Source organism: Acipenser ruthenus, chromosome 14, assembly GCF_902713425.1.
Source record: "Acipenser ruthenus chromosome 14, fAciRut3.2 maternal haplotype, whole genome shotgun sequence".
Classification (NCBI taxonomy): Eukaryota; Metazoa; Chordata; class Actinopteri; order Acipenseriformes; family Acipenseridae; genus Acipenser; species Acipenser ruthenus.
The window spans coordinates 32739807-32764558 of record NC_081202.1 but is presented as its reverse complement, the minus strand read 5'-3'; the positions used below and the strand labels follow the sequence as shown (position 1 = coordinate 32764558).

Sequence of the window (24752 nt, the reverse complement as noted above, 5' to 3'; positions counted from 1 at the left end):
TTAGTCCCAGTGTATAGGTAACAAGCTTGGGCGTTTCTTATTAGACTTCTAGTAAAACCAGGCATGGATCAAAATGCTATGCATTGGGAGTCTTATTTCCATCCCTGTCTAGCCAGCCATAGCAGCCTGGCGATCTTGTTTACTGTATTTTGCACAAGGAAACTGGAATAGTTTGGAAATATGATGGAAGTGGGGCGTCATTAATAAGGTATTAAGATTTCCATCACCTTGACTATTTAACACACTGACAACCTGTACTGTATATTTGAAGCGGGTGATATCATTTCAATTGAACATGAATGCTGAGGTGGTGATCTGTTTTCTGGGCCAGTATCCTATTCTTAATTGGATTATTGGTGCTAAAAATTGAAGAGGGGGATGGGATCATCAGTCGCATGCATCTTCTCAGCATACAGGAGACTTTAAGTGCAGTTTCCTCAAGGCTCGACCTGTGCAACTCTTGACTCTCAGTTAATATAGGATAATGTGATTTTCTCTGTTTATTTGCTGTCAGTAGACTTGCAGTGTACCGTGGTTGATTTTTTAAAAAGGCAGTGTGCAGACTAAGGACCTTGTGTAAGAAGCCAGGAGATTCTTGCAGGAATTGATTGCAGGTGTTGCTGATTTAATATTGAGTGGGTTGTGCTGACTCCTCTATTTTAACCCCTCTGCTCCAACCATCCTATTTAAGAACAAAAAAAAGTTTACAAATGAGAGGAGGCCGTTCGGCCCATCTTTCTTGTTTGGTTGTTAGTAGTTTATTGATCCCTCATCAAGCAGCTGGTATGAAAAAATAACTAATTTAAAATGTATACTGTATTTCCAGGATGGCAATAAGACTCCCATTGCATAGCAGTTTAACCCAATTCCTGGTTTTACTATGGGTTTAAGACACCTGTGCTTGTTCCCTGTACGCTGTGGCGAATCAAGCTAATAGTAAAACCTAGAATGGGTGAAACTGCTGTGCGACAGGAGTCCCTGTACTGTATGTGGCATTAATAGGTTTAACTAACCAGGTTTAGAAAATTAGTTAAAAACAAAAGAAAAAACTTATATACTAGTGTCGCTGTATTGAATAAGCTGAACATGGTGTAGAAAACCGCACCCTTTTGTGCATTCAGATATTTAGCATTTCATTTGAAGGGCTGAAGATTCTTTGGCTGATGGTATTTGCATGTGAAACCTCTTCACTGACCCAGCCTGCCTCTGTGTACAGTAGCTTGTGGGGATGCAGACATTCCAAACACGCCATGGAAACTGTAAAAAGCTAATGTTCTGTGGTTTTCCTACCCCCTCCAAAAAGTGTAGTGCAGCGATGGTGACAAAGTTAAGTATTATAACGACAGTACAGTAAACCTGTAGGTCAGTACTGTAAAGTCTTTCGTGGTTTCAAAGACTATTGTGTGCATTTAAATGCACAGCAGGGATGGAATAAGACTCCTGTTGCGTAGCAATTTCACCCATTCCAGGTTTTGCTACGAGCTTGATCAACCACCATGTATAGGTAACAAGCTCAGGTGTGTCTTCTCAAATTCCCAGTAAAACCAGGAATGGATCAAACTGCTATGCAATGGAAGTCTTATTTTCATCCCTGTACAGTTAAGTGTAACTTTGTAAGCACAGTTTTCCTAACTTATTCTGTTTAATTCAGACCAATAGATTGGCATTGCACTTTTACTAAGAGCTACAGCATACACAAAGCATAGACCAAATAGATTCAATTACTTCTGTGTATTTAGAAAATAATTCACTTCACACACTGCAAGCCTATTCAACTGTTCCCTACAGTTTGTATTGATAAACTCGGAGTGGCCTGTACTGTAACATTGTTTTGTTGTGTTTTTATAGTGATAAAAGCACTGCCCAGGCGTGGAGTATTTCACACTTTTATTATTATTTTTTTGGTCACAATTCCCATGGGAAGAGCCTTGTTTTTATTCTTAGCTGCAGCGCATGCCACAGCCATCAACAAGGCAAGTGCCAAGCCCTCCTGCACAGTACATGCACAGTGCAGCCCTCCTGCACAGTGCAACTAGAGCAGGAAGATTTTCCTTTACTTTTGCCGTACTGCAAGTTACAGAGCTTTCATATTCCACTGATCCAATAGACAACTCCAGCCCCCGTACTGGATCACAGTGGACATCCCCTTATGTAATCGTGCAGTTTGCACAGGTTTATTTGAGGTCCATTATCACAGACGGCAGCTGTTCTGCCCAAGACCCATTTTCGGATCATCAGCACACAGTAACCTAGTAGGAGTGTAATGATACGATACATATCGCAGCATGCAGGTCGTGATACAATATATGTCGCAGTGCATGTGATGGTCCTAATAAGCTATTAGTATGATGCATAAGATCATTGAATGACAATTTTATTAAAAGACACAACTTCAATGAATACAATAAATGTATTTTTATATAGCGCCTTTCATGCCAAGGCATCCCAGAGCGCTGTACAAAGTTTAAAAACATACAATACACTCCAGTTATAACCAATTATTTAAAAGCACATTAAAAAAAGTATGTTTTTAATTTAGATTTAAAAGAATCCAGTGTTTAATTCTCCCTAATGGTAATCGGTAAGGAGAGTATGTGTCCATACCAACTATGAAACACACTTGTTCTTTATTCAAGAACTATTCGGTGATCTACAATGAGCTGTGCTTTTGGTCTTGTATCACAATACAAACGATACAGGCCTTTATTATGATACACAATGAATTGTTAAATCCTTACTGTACAACTTAGTACGACTGTAGGTATTATGTACATTACTGTTCAGATTTCTTTTCATACAGCCTGCTGTAATGTAGGTCTACATAAAAACATAATTAACCTGTAAACAAGCACACTGCAGTGTACTGAATGCTCTGTTGTATTAACATGCTTTATATCTGGAACCATTCAATACTGTACAGATATTAACCGGAGTGGGTTAATAACCAAAGTGCTATTATGTTAAATATAATGCTAAATTGTTTTTATTTACTCTATAGTTTAAACTTGGAGGCAGTAAGCAGTTAAACGTATGAGGCCGTTGTCATTCTGTTTACTGTAGGTACTGTAATAACCATATCCTAATGCATGGGACTATTATCTAGGAAGATCACACTCCTGGGAACCTAATGAAGTAATCATTACCTAATCTTCTCTGCCATCTTCTGTGGTTTTGCAATGCTGAGTTTGATCCTTGGCTTCAGCTCCCAAAAGCAAACAAACTCGTCCCTTTTCATGCAGCCGCGGCCGGTACAGCGGTTACAAGTTCAAGGTCATTAAGTGCGTAAACTGAACGTCAGAACAGGTCTGTGTACCAGCCACTGCTCCAGACTAGCTGTGTACTGGGGTTTTTATGTATTAAAAGAATACGAGTTCCGCATGATATTTCAATTTAATGCTTAATGAATACACCTAGCAATTTCGCTGCACAGCTTGAGTTTGCATGTTACCAAGCTTCTTGTACTTCGTTGCTCTTACCAGCGTCTCGGTGGTGAACTGTGAACTGCATGCGGTTTTTAGAGAAATTGGAGACAGCTTGTAGCCTGCCTGGGAATTGCCAGAAACACATGAACGATAAGTCTGGATTTTAAATAAAATAAAAAACTCACTGGGTACCAGTGTTTATGAGCACGTGGTGTTGGCTTGTTGCTGTACTCCAGTTGAAGTTTTATTAGATTGCTACAAATATGTTATAAATGTAAACACAATCCATATTAAAATTCCACACGGTGTTCTGTTAGAACCAGTGGCTTGAGACTCTGAACTACCTTCAGTTTAATATTATAGTATATAAATGGACTTGTACAGTAGCTGTATGAAAAACCTTCAAACTCAGGTGAGATTTATTCATGCTGTGATGATACAATCAGTTCTGAACAGGTTTACAGTACCAGGGATCTGATTGTTCAAACTCATAGCCCCTGGCCATTTCAATAATGTACCTGAACAAAGTTCTGAAGCCCAGGACTGGGTGCAGGGCTAGCATGTTCCACGCCCTAGGAACCTACTTTGCTTCTTTCTTCCTGGTCTTGTAATATTGCACGCAGTGCACATTTCCTAAAGAGGAACCCCTATTTTAATTACTTTAATAACTGTGGCTGAGCAGAGACCGCTTTAGGTGCTGTTTCAGCTTTGAATCAGTCTGATTGCAGGTTTTGAATAGGCTTTGACTAGTAATGACAATTTACAGGAAGAAGGGGGTGGAGTACAGTGTTTACCAAACAGTTCAGTTACACAGGAAGATTGTGAAGCATCAGGCAGCTGTTTTCAAAACAGGAGCCCTGTAATTTAGCCTGCCTTTTGATATGCTGGCACTTGCCATTTTTTCAAGTTCTTGGTGTCATCTGGGGTGGGCGTTATTCCAGTACAGTATCTGCTCTGGACAGCTGCAGTGTCCTGCCACAATGGTCAACTTCACACGGCAATACAGACCCCTGGTGGCTGAGTCATTGCTCCAGTGCAATGGCGTAGCCTGCCCTGCAGTTCTCACAAGTTTTAGCTGTAGGGACCCAGGCTTCCTTCCTGCTCCTTTTACTCATGTTCTGCATTTCACATGGGCAAGATCTTGCTTCTTGCTTGTTGTGATTCCTCAAGATCGGAGGACAGCTTTGCTTTCACGGTCCCTCGATCTGAATCTGATTTTAGTCCTCTTTCATTTGCATAGCTTGCACTCTGCTCATGGAATACAGCATGATAAGGATCTTTACCAACATTTCAGATCAAGCTTTTTCTAAGCTGGTCTGTTCGTTGTCACTGTTATTGATTTAATTGCTGCTGCCACTGTAGATGTTTTTTCTCTATGTATCGTATGGAGTGATGTTGCAACAGTGTTTCTTTGATCTATCCAAGACTCTCTTGGAAAGGAGTTGTTGCAACTTGAGTGGCTAGAGAATTTTAAATAAGTAAATTCATTTTTTTGGTGGATAACATTTTATTGTTATTTTCAACATGTGTTTTTTTTAGATGACTCGTTACACTAATGACACTAATATTCCCAATCACAGACTAGGGTCACCTCCTGACTCGTGCCTTGCTAATTTGCAGCCCCCCCTGATTCTATACCAAAGGCTGCATAAAATTAATTGTTTGCATGTGCACGCAATCTGCATTGTGCGACAGCAAAACATGCTTTTGATTGCATCCAGAGGAGACTGTAGAGAAAGTTAATAAAATACTGTAGCACGTTAACAGCAAGGCATCATGGTTTAAAAACAGACCACCAAGGTTCTGTAGAGCAGAGCTGGGGTGTTTTACTGTAAAAAAAAAAAAAAAAAAAAAAAAAAAAAAATGGGACAGTTTCATAAACGTTCACACTAAACTAATGTGAAGACTTGCACAGAAACCAGTTTATTTTTATGGAATAATGTGTGTGTTTTTTATTTAGTAGTCGCCAATTTATTTATTTATAATATACATTTTCTTCCAATTTAGAATAGCCAATTATTTTTAGGCTCAGCTCACCGCTACCACCCCCCACTCTGACTCGGGAGCAGCGAAGACGAACGCACGCTGTCCTCTGAAGTGTGTGCCGTGTGCCGTCAGCCGACCACTTTTTTTTCACACTGCAGATTCACCGTGCAGCCACCTCAGAGCTACAGCGTCGGAGGACAACGTAGCTCTGGGCAGCTTACAGGCAAGCCCGCAGGCACCTGGCCAGACCACAGGGGTCGCTGGTGCGCGGTGAGCTGAGGACACCCTGGCTGGAGCTGAACCACTGGAGCCACTCCTGTTTTTTATGGTTGGTTTCTCAGTTTAGAATTTAGCACTAGTCTCTGGAGCTGGAGCACGGCCAACCCTAGTATGCACGTTTTAAATCCGCCCAGCACAGTAATTCACAAGCATTCACAGAAACTAACATACAAAAAATAATTGTCGGTTTGTCCACTGCAAGCTTGCACAAATAATGCTTGCTGCCTTTAAAATGAATCAAGTGCATTGCACTACAAACACCAAGAGGCAGAGCAAGCCTCAATTAAACATGCGTTGATCGAGTAATCGCCCTGGTGCCTCGTGTATGTTTATTACATTACGATCACATGTTTTGATTGTATTTAAGGGTCGGTTTAGAGTGAACACCTTAATGCATCTTGCTATTGAATAACTAATTTCTTCTGTCAGCTATCTGATGTGAAGTTGGTTGCGAATTGCACCTCTTAACCATAAACTGGAATTTAATTGCTTCTAGCAAGTAATCTGAGATGGCGTTGCCTGCCTTGTCATTCTTGGTCCAGTGTTTTTTTTTTTTTATTTGTATATTTCACTCCTCTCCAGCATGCCCAGTCCTGTGGTCTTTGTCTGGAAACTAGCCATGGACATGTTGGTGTCTTGCAGTGTGGCTGAAACTGTAAGCTCCCACTAGGAGCAACTGTTTGTACATGTTTGACTTCACACTAGAACATCAGCGTGGATCAAATAATACGGCTGCTGCAAATGTGCTCTGAAACAAGATCCCACTGCTGGGTTTGAAAAACTGCAGGGTCTCCTCTCCACGTTTATTTGATCGCTCTATCCTTCTAATGTCAAGTATGAAGGAAACAAGGACACAGATGCAGAGGTCAGGTTTGCTCAAGTCGTTTCACTTCACCTCGATGCCTTTTTTTGTTCAAGGTTCATGCCGTTAAGATTCAGAAGATCGAGTTTCAACTTCGCTTATTTAATCTTGGGTTTCTAGTTCATTACATTTTGGTGGTCTAGCTGCTTAAGAACAGTGTGTCGATCTGTCATAGTAAGAAGTCGGTTTCTATTCAAAAGACTAAACTGATTTACTCATGGAACTTTGCTACCCCATTATTGGACATTTTCCTGTCTTTGTTGTGTTCACTTACTGTTGTCGGAGGTGTGGCTGACCTTTACCAGGGTCGCAGTCTTTTGTAGGTGAGAGAACTTGTTCGACTTGGGCAATCACCAAGCTGCAGCTGGGGATTTTTGTAACCAGTCAAAATAAACATTATGATAAGTTCTCCATTGGGGTGGTACTTTTTCGTGATGTACTGCGACATTAAGCTGAATGAGGCTGCATGTGTACCAGCATGTATTATCAAGAGAAGACTTTTCAATAATTCTAGAAATAACCTTACACTGTACACACACAATGCTGTAAACCACTACAGCAGACCTCTATAGTCGACTGTTTAAAACATCTAATAGTTGGAAAATGTTTAAACTCCAGACTATTAGTATCCCTGCTTTTAGTTTTTATCTGAAGTGCATTGCTTTTAAATAAGTGCTAACCAAAATGTAAAAATCCATTTTCTTTTCATCCTTTAGGCTGTATCACCTGCCTCCCCTTTTTTTTCCTATTGGTTCTCGTACCATACTTTTAAAATTGTAATTTATAGACCGCGCTGTAAAGTGGGGCTTCCTAAAGTAGTAAATGATCTGTTGTAGTTCAGACTTTGTAGTTTATAGCTTTGTATTTGAAATAATGATCATTCATGTTGGCTATTTTTGAGAATGCATGTATCGATGCAAACGGTGATTCACATTTTACTCCCTGCTCAAGAAAGAGTTGGTGGAATACGATGTACAGACAGTAGTCATGAGTAACTATATTATGTACTGTGTTGTGTAAGGATGGGAGCACTATGCATTGATACACAATGAATCATTCCCCTCTTACTGTTAAAGGTGTACAGTGTTACTGTAGTACAGCTCGTCCTCCTTTATCAGATTTACAGCAGTGTTCAAGCTGATTAAAGTTCAACACTGTTCTTGTTCTGTTGCCATGACACACCCTGTCATACAGTACATATTGACTCTGCAGTTTGTTATGGATTCTGTAACGTACAGTAAGGAACGCCTAAGTCTTTAATATAGACGCCTCATTGCAAAAATAAAGTTATCACCATTTTTATTTGTGGGACACATACAGTATGTCCCTTTTATACCTTAATGGGTTAAATGAACTGCACAAATTGGTTTAATTGTTTGTTTTTCCGATTTGGCCCAAATCATAGGTTCATTGTTTTTGTGTTTTCAGCATGAATGCATGAACAGCAAAATAAGTCAAGTTCTTGTCTAAATAAATAGCACACCAGTCAAGGTCAATGTGCAGTGACCTTCGGAGTGTTTTCCACATTCGGTGGGCATTCAAGTTACGAAGAGCACTTGCAGTAAAACAGTACCTCTTTAAAGAGTACCAGCTCTCAGGGATTGCTAGGCTCTAATCAGTTGTGTTTTATACGGCCTTGAGCATTGGAATCTCCCTGTTCTAAAACGAAACCTTTTCAGTCTTTCTGCTCAAGAACAAAGTACAGTCGATGGCGACACATGGCAATGTTGATGTGCAACATTCCTTCATTTTTATGCACTGTGCATTATCACACATTTGAGGGTAGAGAGAGGAGTGGGTCAAAAGTGCAGGCAGTGAGTTCACTCGAGTTTGTTATCCTCGAGTACTGGATACAATCATTTGAAACCATATACAGGGATGGATATAACACTCCCATTGCATAGCAGTGTGATTCATTCCTGGTTTTACTACAAGTTTTAATAAGACACCCCTGAGCTTGTTACCGGTACACTGAGCTAATCAGGCTCGTAGCAATTGGAGTCTAATCTAACAGAAGAAACCCTCCTTGAACAAGCTTTGTTACTATTGAAAGATTGTCCAGCCATATAAATTTACTGCTCGTCTGCATTAGAGTTCTGAATTAATCCCCATTGTGACTGTAGGCTTTCACAGAATTTAGATTATTCAAGCAGTAACTACTGGATGAATCAAATATAGAAGGCTAGAACTGTCTTCCAAATGGATTGAGTCCAAGGTTTTTATATTAGACAGGGAGTTGGCAATCGCAAAATAACTCCATGATTTCACTGTACAGTACATGACAAATGCCTTGGTCCTAAATTATATAATAAGTCAGTTACAATATGTGCTGCTTCTCTGCGGTGAATGGGAGACTTTGTGACAGTGCATCATCCAAACTGTACTGTGTACTGTATTATTGCATGGAACATGATTTGGATTGCCAATGCAGTGAATGGCAGAGATTCCACCTCGTGACTTAATATTACCTGGGTTCATTCCTGTTAAAGTTTACACTGTGTGATGTAATTGTAAAAAGAGTTCCGCACAGCATAGTCTAGTGTGTATTCATGACACATCTGCTATTTTAAACTCCCACACAATTCCCTTTTAATGCATGTTTTACTGTTTAAAGTGCTTGCAGTGTACATGTATTACTGCAAGTAGACTTATATTGAATAGCTGATTCATGGTCAATACAATGGTTGCTGGGAAGAAGCAGTTTATTGAGCTTCCCAGCCTTTGCAATTGCAGGTGGAAATAACCATTGATTTAATCATCGCACAGGAATTGAGTTGTGCTGTACAGTGTTTTAGGCTTTACTCTTGAGCACCCTGTTATCCAATTATGATGGTAGCTTTTAGCTCAACTTCTGTAATTTAATTATGACAGGAATGGAAATAAGGCTCCCATTACATGGCAGTTTGATCCAATCCTGGTTTAATAAAGCCTCTTTCACACTGGCACTCTTACCCGGGTCACATTCCAGCGTAGTGTGAAACCACGTACCTGGGTCTGACCCACCTCAGGATGTGGGTTGACACACTTTAACCCAGGTTGAGCAAGATCAAGTCCTTGACGGCCGTTTGTTATTGTGTCGGCTCACAAACAGCCACGCCTGCGTGAAAGTTTCACTTCCGCAAGGAATGTTTGTTTATTCTGTTTAGCCATATTTTTGTTGATTTTGAAACACGGCATGAGTCAGATTGCAGCAGGGATGTAGAAACATTTGCTCTAATTACAAATTTGGCCGACGGTTCAGACCAGAGAAGTTTGGATGGAAGCATCAGTAACAAGCTGCTTCCTAGACATTGATACACGCATTGTGTACTTGCGTCTGTCACCCATGTCAACCCTGCTTTATCAAAAGCCGTGTGAAATCGTACCCGACCCGCATGACACCGGGTCCTGACCTGGGTAGGTTCTGACTTGGGTAGAGCATGCCAGTGTGAAAGAGGCTTAAGACACACCTGAGCTTGTTGTCTATACACTGTGGCTAATCAAGCTCCAAGAAAAACCTGAAATGGGTGAAAGTGCTATGCAGTAAGAGTCTTATTTCCATCCCAGTATTGTACACATTATCTTTAATCAAGTTAGTAGTTCTTCCTTTCTCACACTTTTTTTTTTTCTTGGTCTGCTTTGCACCTGTTGGCTTTTTTAAAAAAAAAAAAAAGCCAATTTTACTTGCATGGCAAAAAGTTACAGTAGTAGGTTCTTTCTTGCATTCTGTAGTTGAATTAGCTATAGAAGGAAAAACTACACCCCCATAAAAGAATGAATGTGAAATGGCCAGAAACTGCGCTTCATCGTGGAGGTGTGTGTGGCTTGAATAATGAACCAAGCCTCTGAATGTGAAGGCACGCTGGGTGCAGACAGCACACGTGCAGGTGTGGTGTTGATGAGACGTTCCCAGACTTAACCTTTCTACTGGAAAAATATAAACCCCAATTACTAAGGACTGATTCAGATCAGTTTCCAGACTGGACTGCATATATAATATTAATCAAGTCCATCAGTGGCTTGAGCAGTAAGGCGTCAATACAATGACGTTCTGTATTGTACACAGAACAGGCACCAGTTTATAAGAATGCCCTCCTCGAGAACCAAGTGGTAGAGCAGAGCTGCACAAACCGATGTATTCGATTTACGGATCAAGCTCTCCACAGAAATTGGACACTGACAATCAGGTGAGGGTCACTGGTGTTGATTTGGCTGATTCACCATTCAGAGTGAAACTGGTGAAGAAACAGCTGCTTGAGTTTGATTGCTGCTTTTCTTAAACTCTGTAAAGAACAGCAATCCACACAAATCCAAACAGCTGTTTCTTCACTTCTTTCACTTTTGAATGATAAATTAGCCAAATCAACACCAGTGACCCTCACCTGTGGAGAGATCAATCCAACTAATAATCGGTTCGTGCAGCTCAAAGGTGGAGATCAAAAAATTTAGTTTTTGGTGGCTCTTGACAATTTTATTTGCTTATTTATTTTTATTTTTTTAAAGATGCACTACCGCTGCAGTACCAAAACTGTGTTTTTGTTTATTTTCTAGATTTAATGCTGCAAAGACCTGTGTTATTTCAGATTGCTGTACAGTAAGCAGCCGTACAGCATTAACCAGGCTGCAATGCAATCCCGTTGCTGGATGGCTTGACTCTGAACAACAGCATTCGTATTATTGAATAGCTTCAGACACATGACGTCTTTTTCAGCTTTCAGTGGGAGACGGTCGACTACCCTGATTTTACGCTCGTCGGCTGTGACGATCCTATCTGCCTGCCCTCCTGTTTGCACTCTGCTTCCATGCTGCTGAATATTGCACCGACTCTGGGAATAGTCTGTCCTTTATGTTTTCTAGTTTATGCAGAGTGGTTGTGTGAACTTGTAGACGGGCCAACTGTTTAGCTTTTAATAGCTTTAAATTATTCAAAACAAATTACATTGCCATACAAAAGTGTTTGTAATGTACCACATTTGTGCATAATTCATTTCTTTTCTTCTCCATCTCTTTTTGTGTTGCATCCCGTTGGCAGCATTACTACAGTTTTTTCACATTGTTTTGAATCACCCTTCCCTATGATCAGGTGTTTCATTAACTAGGACCAACTTATCTGAGAACTGCTTATGCGATTGTGAAGAAACTTAGTTAAGATATTTGCGGTTCTTGCTTGCATGCAGCTTGAACTGATCATTCATGTCGGCTGTTTTTGAGAGAGCATGTGATGCAAACAGTGATTCACATTTTACTCCCTGCTCAAGAAAGATTTGGTGGAATACGATGTACAGACAGTAGTCATGAGTAACTATTATGTATATTATGTAAAGATGGCACAGTTCCATGCCATCTTTACCCACAGATGGCATGGAAGGTCAAAACCAGATGGCCTGACTCTTGGATCTTTCACGAAATAGGCATTGAAACTTGTACTTGCCACTTGGAGGTGACATCGAGGTTCCTTGGAGGAATTATCCAAACTGGGTGCCTTGAGCCAAGACGGTGGCTCGGTGGATGAAACATGCAAATACTGTACGCTTCCTCTAGTATGTTTACAGTGGGCTTCGGAAAGGTGCGGCCGCACTGCCTAATGGCTCTGGAGTTCCTGTGTGTCTATAAAGGAAACTGCCCTTTACAGTAGCAGGCAAGGGATCGTTTGAACTTTCAGTGCTGAGAAACTGAGCTGTATCGGCAAGAACCTGGAGTTTACAGGGATGGAAAAGACTATTGCATAGCAGTTTCACCCATTCCAGGCTTCACTATGAGCTTGATTAGCCACAGCGGATAGATAACAAGCACAGGTGTGTCTTATTAAACTCTTAGTAAAAGCAGGAATAGATTAAACTGCTCCCCAGTTTATTGCTGAGATATTTGTTTATCCCAGGAACTGGATTGATTTCTGTTCAACAAAATACACGCCATGCATAAACAACCGTTTTTGTGTACGGATCGTGGTTTATTAAATGTTCTTTGTGTACGCTATGTTATTGTATCGCACACACAATACTTGGCTCCCAGCAGTACTTTACATTCAAACAAAAGATGGATTTCTTGTAAACATGGAAGAAAGGGCGGTGGCGTTCTGTTAGTGTAATCAGTTTTGGAAAGTTGTTGAAAGATTTGTTTTGAAAGGCTAGTGTCTTTATGTAGGTTAGATCACGGAAATCTCAAAACATGCAGCCTAATATGAAACTGCAATACAAAATTCAGCTTTGTTTTGGATTTTTTCCATCTTTTTAAGTAAAAGATTAAAATTAAAGGGAACTTCCAAAACCTGTTTAATTGCACGTGATGAGGAGTGAAACCTGAAAGCTGTGGGTTCAAAGGATTTCCTCCTTGCACCCCCTAAAGCTCTAATGTAAATGAATTAAGCCTTAAATTCACCATTGAAAAAAATAAGAATGGGTTCTGTGTTTTTTGCTCTGGCCAGAGCTGGTGATTGTAAAATGTATTAAATCCTTGCTCCTCCAAACCTCAAGATACAAATGCTTTTGTTATGCGGACAGCCCCCCTGATACCCTGTCCTGTGGTGTGGTGTGCAGTGCAGTGCTCTTCTGCCTCATTTTCATTGAGAACGTGCTTATCCAGTGGTCCTCGTACTGCAGCAGTGCCTCTGGGCACATTAGTGCTCGCAAGACCAGCATGCTGTGCTCATGATGGTAGCTATCTGGAACGCTGCAATGCTGGTGTATTGCTGGGGGATCTGAAGTCATTGCACTCAATCTCTGCCTTTGTGTCGTTTTTGATAAATCTGTATTTGTGTCCTTTTATTACACATTGTGGAATGAGTAGTAAAATGTCATCCGAGAGAAATGATCGAGCTCTCAGCCTTATGACCTACTGAAATGTGCCTGTAGCCAAAACACCTTCAGGATCACTGTGCAGTGAGATTGCAACACTGGCTTCTGACTGTAGTTCATGTGCACTGTAATGCAAAGGTACAGGGGTTTATAATATTTCAAGTACAGTATCTGGAGCAGGCCTGGCCCACGCATGGCCTTTGGATATTTGGCTCGTTTAGCTCCACAGTGTCACATGTCTGATTTGGAGGAGAAAGCTGGGAAAAAAGCTTTTTACTGTAAAGCCAGTCAGAATGCAAAAAAAACAAGTGTGTCTGTGGAAACCTGATTTATAAAGTGGTTTGTACAGTAATTTGATTTTTTTTTAGTTGTGTTTATCACTAATGTGACCTTTTTCACCGTAAAAGGTTATCCTGCATTGATCTACTGTAGAGGTTTCCTTTTTTGGAATAAAAGTGGCCTCCATGAAAACTGCTTTCACTCTGATCACACTGTAGCAGGGGGCAGCACAAGCCTGCCCCTCCGTCTCTACGATCTGTGTCTTTTACAGTGCAAAAACCCTCATACAGTAATGCAAGCAGTAAATAATAACCCCTCCCTACTGTCACCACTAGGCTGGAACAGGTGTGAAGAGTCAGGAGCAGGGGCTGCTTTTAGTTCAGCAGACTCTGCAGAGCAGCTGGCTCCAAATAATCCCTGTACTGTAAAGCCTGCTGCAGTATCCACATTGCAGGCTGTGCTCATACTCTGTCTTGGAGTTGCCTTATATTTATCGGCAGGTGTTCAATAAGTCCATTCATTTAATGTGGTGATTTCAAAACAAGAAAAATTCTCCTTCCCTCACCTTTACAATTGTGTAACAAGCCGGCCCTTGGTCGAAGTCTCCTTGCCAGCTGCTGTTACCCCACCCCATGTGCCTGGTTTTGAAGGACCTTCTTTAAACCTGTCTTAAAAACCGAGATGCCATTGTTTTGATAACCCTTCCTATCTGGTTTGAGAAAAAAATATACTGTATTTGTCAGTACCTTCTTTGGAATCCTTAACTGGACCTACGTGATTACAGAAATTAAACATTCATAACCACTTACTGCTGAAAGAGGAGAACACATTTGTTTCAAGAATGACCTTCGAAATAGCCAGTGTATCTAGAGCTAAAATGTAGTTTGGGCAATGTAAACAAACTGGTATTTAAACAAGGTTTGCTTTCTGTCTACACATAGTAAATATAAGTGTAAACTACAGTATGGCAGTACAGTATCTAGTTAGCAGACAGCAAAAAATCCAAATTAAATTGTGTAATAGATGGATACTTAATGTACTGTACGCCAGTGAAATGCATGAGAATATATAACGTTCAGTTTTAGACAAAGTCTGAAACGAGCACGCGTGAAACACTGTAGTGTTGCTAAGGTCTTGCAGGGGTTTTGCCCTTTTATTAAGCCCAGAAACCACAATAATTCTAACAAGGAGCTCTCCTTTAAAAAGACCTGTACAGTATGTAGCGCAAGGGGGAAATGACTGCGAAACTGAATCATCGTTCCCATTCATTGCAGTTCCTGTGTACGAGTTTAAACAGTAACTTCAACAAGTATTTGAAGAGACAAGAAAAAGCAGGCAGGTTTAGCGAGCTGTGCTGTTTGTGGTTTATTACCTCATCGCTGGTGTTTTTGTTTTGTGATTCTCACACGCTGTTCCACATCCTCTCTTAACCCTTGCATTGACCAGCACAAGCGATTGCTTTATCTGTCGAGGTTGCAAGGTCATTCATGCACTGGATAGAGCAGGCAATCCAGCCAAAATGAAAATGAGTAGCTTTTTATTTATTTAATGAAACGTAAAACCTCAAATACAAACTTTTTTATATATATAATATAATTCTTCTAAAACACTCAGATTGGATGGGTTATCCAAACAAGGACATCTCAGTTTTAAAAAATAAATAATAAATTGAGATGTCCTTGTTTGGATAACCAATCCAATCTGAGTGTTTAGAAGAAGAAGAAAAAAAAAAAAAAAAAGGTTGACGTCTTTTATGCTGTATCGGTATTTGGTAATACCTTTTTTAGGAACCCTTCTGTTGCCGTGGTGCCAAGCATCACAAATATTTTATTGTATGAGTCTGAATATTTGTATTTGAGCTCTGTGACGTTAAGGGTGGGCTCCATCTAGTTTTTAAAATAGAATAAAAATATTTAACCTTTATGAGCCCATGTTGAAAATGAGAACAGTCGTACTTCCAGTTTTTAGTTGTCATCCATACAGCCTCCTGGCACCCATGTGACTTGCTTTTTGAAAAAGTGTTAACCAGCATTCCATCTCTGGTGTTTCTAAATCTGTAGATCGTGCACATCACGTGTCTTTACCTTAAAAACCACTGCATCTGTAGTTTTAAAATGTTGATAGCACAGGGGTATCCCATCATGGTCCTGGAGGGCCATTCCACTCCAGGTTTAACAAGTTCAATGAGATAATGAAGTACTTCAGGGTCTTGGTGTAGGTTTAATTGGTTTAATTAAACAATTTAGAACAGGGTTGGAACAAAGACCAGGAGTGGAAGTGCCAGCTTTGGACACTCCTGTAATAGGGCCCAGTCCTATAGCTTTCTACAATTAGAGAGGAGGCCATTCGACCCCTCCATGTTCATCCGGTTCCTAGTAGCTGATTGATTTCAAAACTGTCAGGTTGGGTCTTTTTAAAGGGTCCAGGAGATTTCAGGATCCTCCACATAGCTAGGGGACCCATTCCATTCCCTCGCCACACTCTTCTACTCTCAAACCTAAATCTGTCTCTATTGTTCAGCTGTGTTGTCAGGTCCTGGTTTCTGTGCTGTGCCTAAAGCTGGCTAGAGAGTTAACTTTGCCACCTCCTTTTAAGATTTTAAAGACTTCGTTCAAGTCAGTTCTCCTTTTAATGCTGTTTCAACAGCAGAAAACCTCCCCTGTCCTGATTCTTTCTGGCCACACTCGGTCACTGTGTGAACTGAACAGGCTTCATCCTGACTAGACATGTGCTTTTATATTTTGGAGGTCATCAGTTTCTAGATTTTGCTTCTTTTCATGCACAGATCTCTGTGTTTTCTGTTTGCTTTGCTGTACTCTTGAGTTATTTTTAAAATGCCTGGCCTTTTTTAAATTGCAATCGAATGCTGTGCTGATTTAACTGCGGGCTGGAAAGCCAGCTTTGAGGGTGACCATATAAGGCGTGACACGGCTTCCAGTCCCAGCCATTGAAGCTGAGAGGTCATCTGGGTGCTTTTACTCTGTGCCGTTCTTTTAAAAGCCACTGCACATTAGATGTAGTGTTTATTAACCCTTAAACGTTTAAAAGCAAAAAATAAAAAGTACAATATGTTTTTCTTCATTAACTTGCTTGTTCAGGCCAGTGAGACTGTAAAATTGCTGTTATACATTTAATCAAGTAGACCTCAAATACTGTGCAATACAGTATTTGGGAGCAGTAAAGTTGGGAGGGTACTTTAGATACAGTAGTAGGGGTGTTCAAAAACGCAGCCTCGGAAATGTAAGAAGTATTTAATGTCACCTCCCCGGATAACAGGATTCTGCCTATCAATGCGGAACTTAATTGTAAACGTGAGGGAAGGACAGTTTTTCTGGCTTTTAAATTAACACATTAATCTGTGGATTTATTTCACTGACTTTTATTTTTGTATTCTTCTTAGACAATTCAGAGTACACACAATTTGTTTTTTGTACACCCCAAATAGATAGTAGATGTGACACCCACCGCTTCTCTCTGCTTAACTAACTTAAACCTTTTGCTACTTTTTTTAAAGCTTTCTGTAGGTTTGCTGGCATGAGCATCACTGTTTCGTGCTTTCTGTTCTGGGGTAATGTGTTTGTCTTAAGCTCTGCTGTCGGTACGTTTCTTTGAGCTGCCCTTTTTATTTATTGCGGCCTTCGGTGCTGTAATGCTGCAGTGTAATCCAGTGTTGCACATTGAGAGTATGAACAGCAGCTAGATTTCCACTAATTGAGTCGTTTTGTCTGTACTTCAATTGTGCAGTGTGCTTTGTAATATTGGGCGGAAAGGAAAGAGAATGTGTATTCCCAGTAGCTGTACGTGTTTACTGTTGTAGTGTAGAATTAACTAAAGAAAACTCAGAAGGGCTACAGTAGCACATTCACTCGCCACACTTAAAATTGTTTGCATTTTCATTGCGTTGGAATTCCAAACGCCTGGGTCTCGGTGCACATACTGTAGAGCTGGGAGGTGTGTGTGTGTGTGTGACTATGACTACACAGTTTGCAGAAAGAAACAAAAGCAAACCAATACATGTCTACGGCTGCAAAGACCTATACAATATATCTGATATCAAAACAGTCTCTTCGTTGTTTCTGCAGTGGTTTGAAGAAAAACACAAGCAGTAAAACAGAGCTCTGGTTGCTAGCGGCTCATTTTGGATCAAGCAACAGACTCCAGTGTGGTCCTGTTCTACTAAGATCTCTGGTTTGTTGGCCAGTCAGTATCTGGTGATTTTTCCGTACAGTACATATATCATCCATAACTATTAAACACAAATGTGTGAAATTAAATAAAAAATATTAACACCTGTAATAAATTCAGTGACACACGTTTCAGCTCGTACATTGAAGACATTGAGAAACACTTCCAATGGAAACGTTTGCCATTGAATTTAATACATTTCTGTTGGTATTTATTTACTTAGGGGGAAAAGTCTACATTTTAATGACAGTTAAAACACAAGATCTTTTTGTTGTTTTTCAATACCCATGTGAATCAGATTAAGTATACTGTACCATGGAATTGGTGATAAGGCAGCATGCTCGTGGCTCCCATTTGTTGCATAATCCCATTCCAGCAGCACTTTCATTTTTCTTAAGGAAGAACATTAATAGCATGGCTACACAGTCGTGTTAAAGGGGAGCACAGTACCGATTTTGCCAGGGAGTTCCTATAGAGCTGTACAGTACAGAAATATTGGTTTAAAAAGCTGAATAAATAGTATGCAGCTTCAGACACTGCATCAGTAGTCCTGTCCTTGCGTACTTTAAAACACAACACCATTTCACTGCATTTTGACGTCATCCAAGACTACAGATTGTCCTTTTACAAACCCGTTAAAAAAACTTGCATGGAGCTCAGTGAGTCGTACAGTATCTAGCTCAAGAGCCATTCTTTCCAGTTTGTTTACATTCCCCAGTGGTAATCATACTGATAACATTTTACAAGAAACTACAGTACATACTGGAGCTGATATTTGTAACAAGAACCTTCAGAAAGGAATGTTCCTCGTCATTATACTGTATGCCATGCTTACTAATCAGTCCAGCAAAAACTGCTTTTGAAACTCAAATACATACATAAATTATTAATTTAGTTGCAGAAGCTCTCTTTTTTTTTTTCTAGGGTTTTTTTTTCCTTCTCAAAGAACACTAGCTGCATTATTTTAATAAGCGATATGCCTGCAGCACTGCAGCTCCTGATTCGAAGTCAGGAAATATTTGACCTTGAGGGGGAGGAAATGGGCTTGAGCTTTGTTTGAGTAATGTGGTGCTGCAGAAATCTGAGTTTTAGTAAAATAAGAGCCTTGAAGAGACTACTGTAGTTCTCTTTTACAGAGTCTGCAATGACTATGCAGTACATACTTTCTAGCTTGTCTAATTGTGATTAAACTTGACAAGGACTGACTTGAGCACAAGCTGTTTTAATGTAACGTACATTTATTGTAATCTACGGTCATACTAGGGATGTCTTTCTGCAAGTCATTTTAGAGGTTTGCATATATCTAGAGAATCTCTTGTCCAGTTGTGATGAAACTTGCTAGTGGACATTCTTTAGCACACGCTAATTACAGTATTATCCAGGGTACATTGATACTATCTGTCTGTCCAGATGCTGTCACGCTTACATTTCTAAATATCTTGGTGTCTCTAAATGGAGATCCTGTACACCAGTAATGCTAGACTATCCTCAACTATTTTTGCATATAAATCACAAGTGCAGGAACAATAGTTCGCTTTTGAGAAGGAGATGGATTTTGTGGAAAAGATGTTTGCTGGCAGAAAAATTATTGTTGCACAAGTCATGGTACCTAGTTGACTCCTATCAAAATGTATTGTATACTAATCATTATATAAACTTCAAATGTCTCTTGTTTCTCCACTAAAAAAGTAAGACATATCAAGTTGTAGCACCGTGGCTTCAAATGACCCAGTGGGAAACATTCAAAATGATGAGCAGGGTACCTTTCCAAATTATAACTTTAGAAGCTACAGTACAAACTTAGACAGAGCCCTGCATTGTGATTGTGTCGTTCTCCTGTATCCTCTCTGATGGCCATCTACAGTACCCCAGGAGTTTATGTCTGTACCTTCCTCGGGGCAATCAACGCTGTCCGCTCTGCGGAACACTGGTGTGGGAACACTGTGCTGAGCCTTCTAGAGCCAAGTCTTTTCTACAGTGAGTAGAACTGGGCAGCACAGTGGGTTTAGAAATCTTCTTATTGATCCTCATCACTGTATACTTGTTTGAGATTTCTCATTTTAATGGTTTTTTAAACAGGATGTGGAGAAAGAGCGGGAGCTGCGCACACACCTCAGCAAAGAAGAAATCCGACAGAAGATTGAGCTTTACAACTCCTCAGTTACAGACCACCTGAAAATGACCCTGGTGAGTGCTTGCGTGTGCGTGTTTTCTAGAAAAGGTGAATGCAGCACTGTAGAGATGTTTGCGTTCTTTTGAAGTAAAGTGGATGTGTTTCAACTAGAGTTGTCCAATATGAATAAAAACATGCATTTTTTTTGTTGTCTTCTATCTTTTTGTTAGACAGCTGATGGTTCACAAAAGTGGCTAACGCAATAATAATCTGAGTGACAGAAGAAGTTAGTCCTCCCTAATTATTGTGATTTATTTGTTGTCGTTAACCATGCCAGAACCATTGTGGTTTTTATTCTACTTGAATTAACAGATTTTCTATTGGAGGGTTTTTCTTACTCCTTCACTGGAGGGTACTAGCCGACAGGCTGTAATGTTTTAATTATATTTGTTCCTTGAAACAGGTGACGCTCTGCTTGCCTCAAGCCAACCTTTTTAAATATGGGAAAAATCAATGCACTTTGGAACAGCCCGGTGGGGGGGAAGTAAGCAGAAGGAGTGTAAATCAAGTTTGATAGACAAAACAATCCTGTTAGGTGTATATCTTTTGTCTGAGCACTGAAACTCAGCGGCTTGGTATTTCAAACAAGAAGCCCCGTGTCTTTAGCAACAGCATGACTCTATTCCAAACAGTGGTTCTGCATGCTTTAGTGCATTGCAGGGCTGGGAATAAGACTCCTGTTGCACAGCACAGCAGTTTCATCCATTCCTAGTTTTACTATGTGCTTGATGAGACCCGGTGTATAGGTAACAAGCTGGCGTGTGTTCTTAAATTCCTAGTAAAACCATGGGACTGCAATGGGAGTCCTGCAATTCATATATCTGAATGGTTGCACATCTGTAAGAGCATTGTCTAATAAAGCTGAGTTTTGACTGTTGGGAGTTGTTCATGCAACTGTAAAGGAAAGGAACAATATGTTTAACAGGGGCTGCTCAAACTCCTGGCTACTAAATTAATTTTAGTTCTTTACTTTAATTGATGGTAGTTTGGAAACTCAGGACTCGGTGCAGGGCTGTTGTGAGTTACTAACCCTGAGTAAGGTCAATTTTATTTCACATTGAATATTTCTTCAGTCTTTTCCATATACAACTCAATACTCAATTCTTTTATACACAGTGTTTTAAACATGAGTAATACTAAAGTTTAAACATTTACTTTCTTCAATTAGGTTGCAGATGCAACCTCTGTGATTGACACACATTTTCAAAGGGGGGTGAAAGTACGTAAGAGAAAGAAGGCTGACTTGTGTCTTCATGCTTGACAATCTGCAGGCCTTGGCTTCTCAAAGGGTTCATTGCAAAAGGACTCCTCCTTTTTGCATGCATTTTGCTATTTAACCTGACAGTGATTTATAGAAATATTGATTTACTTAAGAGCTTAATGTGCACAAACTAAGCAAAACATGTTCAAAACAATACATGCTTGATGTAACCACTGATTTAACGCAACAGCTAAAAGGAGCTTTACAGAATGCTGTTCAGCCGAGTCCTCATCTTTTTGTGTTTTTTTTTACCCCTGCAGAATCCCGTTGGCTCCTACACGGGTTTCATTAAAGTCCAGATGGAGCTGCGGCGACCCATCACAGTGCGTGGCCCCGCGGGCCCAGCACACAGCAGCGAGGACGCCTTCTATCTGCCCAAGGGCTCCATCAACACCCTACACATCAGCAGCAGCAACACCGCGAGGGAGGTCATTGAGGCGCTGCTCAGCAAGTTCATGGTGGTGGACAACCCCGCCAAGTTTGCATTGTACAAGCGCTTCTGCAGGGAAGACCAAGGTAAGAGCCGGCTAAGCTTGGGGCTTGAACTAAGATTTCTTTTTTGCAGAAGTATCTGCATGGGAATAGTATGACATTAAATGGCTAGTTTCACAGTCCCTGATTTACCAGAAGTCTTGGACTGCCTAATGGTAAATTGGGTAAGGTAGTCTAAGATTAGTGCTAATCAGGGTTGGTGAAACCAGTCCAAAGTCTTAGAAACACACTAGCTCAAGACTGGGAGTAGAACGGGTGTGAGTTCCTTACCATAAAGTTTAGGGCCTAAACTAACAACATATGAGGTTGGGTTTACGTTCTGGACGTTTTAAATCAAAGTTCTGTCCTGTGTGTTAAAATTTGTAGTTGAACCCTGCAATAGAACAAGATTTAAATGGTGTCACGTATATAATGTGTCTAGCCAATGATAGTAACAAATTAGGTTCCAAACTTCTTGCACAGTGTTGGCTCACTCATCTGAAAAGCTTATGACATGTGCATGGTCAACTATCATGCACCGGCATCTATATAGCTTAAGCGAGTGCACAAGTATGTAGCTTTGCGAACACAAATATGCACTCTTTACAAGGGATTATATAAAGACATCCCTGGGATGTGCAGATTGGGCGTGGATTTGAAACTGGCCCATCTAGATATGCAGCTGTGAATTGCAGGGAGGCACCGGCCTTGTGGAGCTGAGTGGACACAGAAGTGTGGAGCTGAGTGGGCAGGTTGGCACTAACTCAAGAACAGCCACTGGCGGTCTCTGTGGGGACAAATGTTGGAGAACCCCTTTACCATAGACTGATTAGATGAGCAGACCACTTGCGGTTTTAAAATGGCAATATACCAGGGTTACTATAATGCATCACAGCCGCACCCTGCAATTACTTATATAAACCACCCCTGGAACGGGAGAACCTTGTGGTTATCTGTGGCAAATTAACCTTTAAGCCTCTTGCCTCCAGAACAGTCAATTTCCAATACCTGCCTCTGTATCACAGGGATTTCAGAATCTGTATAAAACTTTGTGAGGTAGATCTAAAGGAGATTTGCAGATTGACTTTGCTGCATCTTGGGATGTCTAACTACATAAACTGATCCCTGACATTTTACAACACTCTTATATGTAGCACTTTGCCTGTTTCCAAGTTGATTATTGGCCCATTATTTTAGAGGAAGCACAAAAGGCAAGGCAACCTTTCAGTAGCTCCACTTGAAGGATGGAATAGCTGGCATGTTTGAGAAGACTCTGTGTTTATTTTTAGAGAGGGTGGTTTCAAGATGTTATCCAGTCGGACCGTTTTGAGATCATTGGGTTCATAACTGATACACTTTTGCAAAACATCACACATCCACTCATTGCAAAGGGTATCGCTGTTACTAAAGGAGTTTGTACGTCCTGTGCTGGGGACTGCTTATTGAATAAAAAGTCATCTCGTGCAGTTTGAGGGTTCTGTGAAGAGGTGACCTTTTTTTTTTTTTTTTGTATTCCATATTAAAAAAAACCAAAACACCGGCCTTGCACATAATTCTGACATTCTGTAATTCCAGAAGATCGGCTGTGATGTTTGCTCTTTCTATCTTAAATAATGTAGTTGTAATATCTAAATGATTTGCCTTCTTTAGATGGCATGGGCCACAGTATTTAATTCACTCCTGTTTTTTGAAAGAGGTGAAACACCTGTGTAATTTTACAGCACGAAAACAAAACCAAGTTTTATGTATAATTCAAGTTCTCTTAAACACTCTCAATGTTTTTATTTATTTATTTTTTTTTTGTTTTTCCATTTTTTAACATTAACATGGAATTTTTTTTTTTTTTTTTTCCCCAGTCCAAAAAATAGGCGTTAATTAGACTGAAGGAAACACTTTGAATTTAAGGGCACTAGTGTCTTGCTATCTGTTATTACTTTTCAAATAGCTATGCACAGTTCATTGCTGGATGTTTTGACTGAGATATTGGAACTACAGTATCTGTGCAATACTGGTCACTGAATTTTGTACAAAACAAGTTCTCTCTTGTTTTAAGATCCCCCTTTTTTTTTTTTTTTTTTTTTGAAATGTGTCATAGGAGGTTAGCCATCCAGGGGTGGGAAGTACTGTGGCCAATTATCAATTGAGTGGTTTTTAAAAAGATTAATTAATTTCATTAAAATGGAGAAGCTCTTCATTCAATCCAGTATTTAAAAAATAACAAAATTGTACTGTACAGTAAATCTCCCTGGTTAATCGACAGCAGAGTGTGTTGAAATATACTTTTGTGGTCTAAAGAAATGTAACCTGTGAAGGGTGTTTTAACCTTTTTGGGATTTGCCTTCAATTACAACAGCAGAGACGCATCCGGAAGGGTGTGTGTGTGTGTGCGCCCGCATGTGGAAGCTCAAATTGCAAAAACAATAGTCTTCCAGGACAGCCTTGGAAATGATTCAGAAAACTCAATGTTTCATCTTTATTTCAACCAATCCATTTTGCTATTCTAATGCGAGTTACAGTACTGTTTCTTGTAGGTTTGCTGTCCATCCTGTACTGCAGGTAATAAGATTGTAAACACACAGTTCTCTTGAGGGTTACATCTGGAATCAATGGCGTCTATTTTAATAATCTATTCATTAACATACCACCATACAGCCACCTGAAATATTAACCTGATTCCACTGTATTTTATAGTGTTCAGTCATAATAGGTTAAATGCTCCTAGGATAGAAAACACCAGTGTAGTTACTGTATTGTTAGAGCGACCAGTATTTTAGATCAATCGGAAGCTTTATTTAATGTGTTAACTCTGAGGTTCTCAAACCATTTTTTGTTTTCTGGGACCTAGCCACAGTGTATATGTAACAAGCTCAGGTCTTACTCTTATTCTCGGGTCAGAGTCTTACTAAACTTGTAGTGAAACCAGGAATGGGAGTCTTATTTCCATCCCTGGGTGTCCCCTACAGTAAAAGCTAACTGCAAAAAAGCTGTCCTGCAGTGAATGTTTATTGTGTAGTTACTGTATGGCCTGTCCCTCACCACAACGGTGAAATACCTCCTGTTT

The 24752-nt window shown here is 40.2% G+C and overlaps 1 protein-coding gene across 4 annotated transcripts in view; it reads left to right on the top strand.

The window, feature by feature from the left end:
- Positions 1 to 24752, top strand: part of LOC117419333 (ras association domain-containing protein 3-like) — an 81283-nt gene that overhangs the window by 51251 nt on the left and 5280 nt on the right. For all 4 annotated transcript variants that reach the window (XM_058986396.1, XM_034031982.3, XM_034031983.3 and 1 more), the window contains 2 exons: positions 19866 to 19973; positions 21481 to 21736. In XM_058986396.1, the coding sequence (XP_058842379.1) occupies positions 19866 to 19973; positions 21481 to 21736 (364 nt within the window). The remainder of the gene's footprint in view (positions 1 to 19865; positions 19974 to 21480; positions 21737 to 24752) is intronic.